At 37.9% G+C, this 6000-nt stretch overlaps 1 protein-coding gene across 1 annotated transcript in view; it reads right to left on the reverse strand.

Moving 5' to 3' along the window:
* Positions 1-4521, reverse strand: part of klf8 (Kruppel like factor 8) — a 72569-nt gene extending 68048 nt beyond the window's left edge. Inside the window, exon 1 of the mRNA XM_032575849.1 lies at positions 4107-4521. Within this exon, the coding sequence (XP_032431740.1) occupies positions 4107-4133 (27 nt within the window). The 5' untranslated portion in view covers positions 4134-4521. The remainder of the gene's footprint in view (positions 1-4106) is intronic.
* Positions 4522-6000: the final 1479 nt, after the last annotated feature.

Genomic DNA, 6000 nt, shown 5'->3' on the forward strand with positions numbered 1-6000 from the left:
TGTGCTGGTCAGCAGATCATATAGCAGCAGGGTGTCACCGTCTCTGGGTGTTTCCCAACAGAGAGAAGAGAGACCTGATTGGATTATAGGTGTGAATCCTTGATTGTTATGCACCAAGGATTCTGTGGAGCCCAACACCAATGGTCTTGCTAAGGAAAGGATGGTCTTGCTATTGTTAAGGGAAAGGGAGGGGGGTTGTTACTTGATGCATAAAATGCAGCCTCAGTTCTGGGTTGGAGAAGTAACACCTAGATAGTCTCCTGGATCACAGACATCCCCTGCTGTTATATGACACTGTAGAAATCTATAGGAGAGCAGCTTAAACCAATCTTTTTATAAGATCATGCAGACACAATCTAAAGCACAAGAGGGGTGAGGGGCACATTGTAAAATTTTCCATTACATATTGCTTTAAAAAAAGTTGATATTTTATCATTGAAAAGTGTTGCTATTTAAAGCAATGTGGCAGACACTGAAACTTCCTTTCTCTCCCCCCACCACCACTTACGTTTTCAGCCAACAGAGAGCAACACTGCTGGGAATATTTCAGCTCTGACTCGCAGAAATGTTTGTAAAACTACACTTCCCCCTAGCTGCCTCATCCCTCTCAGCCCAGCAGCTTTTTTACAGGCTTCAGCCCAGCAGGTGAAAGGTCTGAGAGATCAATGACATTATGACCAATATGCAGTCATGGGATGGTACTTAAACTGTGCTGAGGAAGTTAAATGGGAATTTGACATGAAGTAGCAGCGATTCTACCTGATGTGCAGGTTTGATTTTAAAATAATAATTAACTTAAATGAAAAAAAAAATTAAGGCTATGCCCCATAATACATGATTTAAATAATTTTGCAAAGAGAATTTGTAAAATGTGTCATACACTTATGTTGCCGATAACCCAAAATTAAATCCAGTGCAACTGTGTGCATTCATGAACCCACCTGTGGGTAATTTTACCTCATCATGAACCCAGCTGTTCCATAAAAGCATCAGAAGTTTGTTAGAGAGCAATAGTGAACAAACAGCATCACGGTGACCACAGTGGAGAGGTCAGAAGGAAAAATGAGAAGTTTATCAAACAATGTGCCAAGCCTTGAACGCTCACAGAGCCATCTGTCATCTGAAAGTGGAAAGACGTTGAAGCTTAGTCTGCAAATTATTCCAGGAGTAAAGTGCCCAAAAACTACGATGAACCGGATATGAAGTGAAACTGTAAATGATTATTTTAGTTATCGATTTTTCTGAAGAGTAATCAATTTGAATACAAAAATTGGGACGTTCTGTTCAGCTTACTTTATATAATATTAACAATATGTAACAAAAAAAAAAAAAACTTTCACTGCCTAACAGTCAAAAACAGAATTATTTTAGAGCACGCTTGATCATTGGTAGCAAAGTCTGAAAAAATTCTAAATAAATGCTTAAATAAGCACTTTCTCCACTACACATCAATACAGTGTCAGGCTGATCTGTTGACTCTTTCAATTAATAATTGGGTAGGAAAAGTGCTTAGAAATTAGGGGGAGGGGGGGATTGTTTTTTTTACAGAATTCGAACCAGGTGATCCTAAATCCGTAATACTTGAGTTCTGGGTTGAACAAATTCACAGACAAAAAAGTTTTCTGTTTTTTTTATCTTAATGTATATATTGTGGTATAGTTTTGGTTTAGTCACTGCTCTGACTGTATTGTTTTTTCTGAAAGTTGTATGTTTTACTTTGTATACTTCAGTTAATTATTAATCAGTCACTAAATTAGTTGGCGATTATTTCAATAATCGATTCATCGTAATTGATCCAATTAAATGTTTCAACCCAGTATAAATAAAAACATAAATCAATTAATTAAAAAAAGACAAAAGGCCTGTATGGGAACTCAGAGAGCCACAATCAGGTGGAGAGAATCTGCTGTGAGGACATCCACTTGTCATGAACTACACAAATCTGGCTTTTATAACAAAACGAATAGCAAGAAGAAGACTAAAAAAAAAAAAAAGTCCTGAGGAGACAGGTTTGTAACTTCACACAAGCCACATTGAGAACACTGGAAGCATGTAGAAGAACGTCCTCTAGTCAAATGACTGCAAAACAGACTTTTTTGGCCAACATGCAAAAACATCACCAAAAAACACCATCTTTAAAGTGAAAATCAGTGGCAGCATCATGCAGTGGGGCAGTTTTCTACAGCAGGATGTCTAAAAGCAATTTAGAGAGACCAACTAACCCAGGGGTGGGCAATCCTGGTCCTCGAGGGCCGGTGTCCTGCAACTCTTAGACGTCTCCCTGATCCAACACACTTGAATCCAATAGTTGAATCAGTTCCTAAGTGCAGTCAGGTTCTCCAGAGTCCTGCTAATGACCTCATTATTTGACTCAGGTGTGTTGAAGTAGAGACACATCTAAAAGTTGCAGGAGACCGGCCCTCCAGGCCTGGAGTTGCCCAACCCTGAACTAACCTAACACTCATGACAACAATGCTGCTTCACCATGCAGCCTTCTAGCTGGTCTACTGCATGTAAATCAAACAAACAACTCATTAGTAGTATACTAATTCAACCGTCTGAATCAGCTGTGTTGGAGGAAAAAAAATTATCTATAAACATAAGTGTCTACTCCACTCCTCGAAGTACAGTGTCCTAAAATTTTAGATGCTTTATAGAGTCTCTGCTTCAACACAAAATCAAAGCATATTTACTTTTTAGAACGGCCCAGTCAACGTGCAGAGCCAAATCCAGTTGCGGTGAGATCGGAAAGCTGATGTTACCCATCCAATCTGACTGAAATAGAGTTATGTTGCAAAGGAGAACGGACAAAAAAGTGCAATAATGCACTAATTTCTGACATAAATTCCTAATATTACCCTTTCAGAAAATTTAATCGAGAAATCAATTTTATCAATTAACTGAGTTTCTGGCTATTGGTAACTTAATTTTTTGGATAATCTGGATTTTTTTTTCACCAATGTTTTCATAGAGCGATGCCAGCGCCCCAGAGCGGCCATCTTGTTTGATAAGCGTGTTTTGCAGCTTCTATTTATCTGGACTTTAAATGTTAAGACCAGGTTACAATTTCTTTTAATTACAAGAATGAGAATAAAGTTGTTATGTTAGGGGACTAAAGTACTAATGTTATGAGAACTCCAACATGAAAAATAAGAAATAAATTTAAAGTTATACTTTGGTATAGGTTTTACATATAATAAAATGCTTCATATTTTAAAACACCAGCATCAAATTATTATTAGTAGCAGGACTTTGAAACGATTGAGTTAAGGATTAAGTCCATTTTAAAGAAAGAGTCACACAGTTTTTTTCTTATTAAAATTACCTTTTCTCTTAATTTCAAGATGTTCTTCTGGTAAAGTTGCATCTTTATTATGACTATATTGTTGTAATAAAAAAAATATATGATGAACATAGCCTACTTATAATAATCCGTTGAACAAATCACAGAATGGATGACTGGAATGAAATCCACTTTTTGAAAACATGTACTGTCATTTGTCTCTCTTTTTTAGAATTAAAAAAAATTATCGGATATGGTATGAAAATAAAAACTAAGATGTTATTTTTAAGCAATGTCGCCCAGCCCTACTTTTTAGGAAGGTGCTACAAAACTGATGGTACAGAGAGTACCTGGAGGCAGTGCACCTGGCTGCTTCCCATGGACGTTTGCAGAAGAGGCTGCTGGCCCTTTAAAAGCTAAGATGGTGTCCTGCAAGCTGCAGAAGCTGCGTTCCGTTTCCTTCCTGCTTCCCTGGGATCTCGGAGCATTTAAAATCGAACCTGAACTACCACCACACACACATACAGAGAGAGAGGCACACACAGAGAGAGAGAGAGAGGGGCGCAGAAGCTTCCGTGTTTTAGCGTGGAAATGACAGGACTCCCCTGTATGATGCACTTGCAAATGCAATGAGGTTACAAAACTCCTCCGCTGATTGCAGAATAAAAAGGATGCGCGTGGCTGCAGCAGACACAGCTTACTGACATTTAAATGATCAGACACATGTTAGGCTGACATGTCAACTCTGCTTGTGTACAGGCAGATCATCCACAAAGGCAGATGTCACTGTTTGTTCCTCTGACCAGGAATAAGGTGCACTTACTTTCTTGTTACGGGTCTCCGTGTGCATCTCGGTTGCCGGAGCGGTGCAGCGGCGGAGGGGTGGAGCAGCAGGAGCAGGAGGGGGTCGATCGGGGCTTTGGGTGTAGCACTATCTGAACAAGAAGTGTCAGAGGGGAGACAGGAGGCTCGCTCTTTTTGGGGGGCGGTGCTATTTTTTTTTCCACCTTTACAGTGAATGTTCGGGATATATAGGAACACCGATCCCCGCCTCTTCCAGTGTGTCTTTTCAGTTCATGTCCGCAGCAGCGTCGACGGCTCCCTGAGCTTCATCCCCCCCAAAACAAATCAGAAATACGGCCGGTGCTTTCTGCGTCTCTCCCTCTCTCTGAGTCGGCTTGTTGTTGCCGTGTATTCAAGGGCTGGGCTCTCTCTCTCTGCCTTTTCCTCCTCCGCCTCTCCCTGCGTGTGACCCCACCCTGCGTCCCCACCCCTCATCTCTCTGTCAGTCAGCAGAGCTGCAGCCCTGCAGAGGAGCGGAGCCGAGCCCGACCGAGCCGGACCGGGCGGACCAGGGCCCGCTGCACAATCCTCTTCAAATGCGAAGAGAGAAGGGGGATAATGCATGCAATGTGCAGCTCATGCAGCGCCTTAATAGCATGCAGCGCCCATGTCACCTTACTGACGTCATGCCGAGAGCTAATTGAGGCCGCTCGTGGGTGCGGAGGGTGTGGACACATCCGACAAAAACCTTCACCTTTGACAGATAAAACACTCATATAGACGATAGAATGGTCACAAGAGGCAAATATTCTTAAATATAAAAGTTATGAGATGAATATTTACATAAATAAAATGATCAAATTGGAAATACATTAGTCATATTATCTGTTTAAAAATTTTGATTGCGATTATTTTGCATATTTTGGTTCTGTGTGTAAATGTATATAGGATAACTAATTAATGTCATTATTGTTCAAAGTTATGATAAAATTAATATGACATTTAGGAATAAATAGAAAACATTTATATATAAATATATATATATATATATATATATATATATATATATATATATATATATATATATATATATATATATATATATAGACAGATAGATAGATAGATAGATAGATAGATAGATAGATAGATAGATAGATAGATAGATAGATAGATAGATAGATAGTTCTATGTATAAATAAATATACATAGATAGATAGATGTATCTATATAGTTATATACAAATTATTAATGAATTTAGTATACACACACATATACATACATAAAATATAGGACCATTCTTTAAAATAATTCAATGTAGTGTTTAAAAAGTATAAAGAAAATAAGTAATTATTTAAACTTGAATTATTTTTAAACTACCTTCTGCCAAATAATTGAGTTCTACTATAATTGAATGATGCCTGTATTATCAAGATGTTTATGTGTATTTGCTAAGCCAAACAGTTTAAATAGTTTTATGATAGAGTGTAAATAATTAGCTAAAAACTATATGGCATTATTAAAAATATAAATAATATTTTGGACATTGAATATCTTGTTACATTTTTGTCACATTTTGTATTTAATGTTTTTGAAACAGTGATGTTTAAAGGGTTATACACATTAATTGGTCGTTATTTTAAGCCTTTTGGTCCTCGAAAGAAAACAGGTTTATAGGCACACCCCTAGCAAGGTGTGGCGCCTGGATTTTATCGTCTTTATTTCCTCGTACATATTTTGTCGCAACAGAAAAGAAAATATAGGCTACAGGCTTGTCAGGACTTATTTTGATTTCTAGGCGAAAAGTCATTGGAAAGAGAGCTTTTTAAGAAATTCAATTAAACTTTTGTCATGTATTATTCATTTAAAAAACACCCTGTTTCATTTTGTCTTCTAAATCCCTCTCACCTAAGTTATCTATAGATTAATTTTTCCAC

The sequence above is a fragment of the Xiphophorus hellerii genome, chromosome 11 (assembly GCF_003331165.1).
Source record: "Xiphophorus hellerii strain 12219 chromosome 11, Xiphophorus_hellerii-4.1, whole genome shotgun sequence".
Classification (NCBI taxonomy): Eukaryota; Metazoa; Chordata; class Actinopteri; order Cyprinodontiformes; family Poeciliidae; genus Xiphophorus; species Xiphophorus hellerii.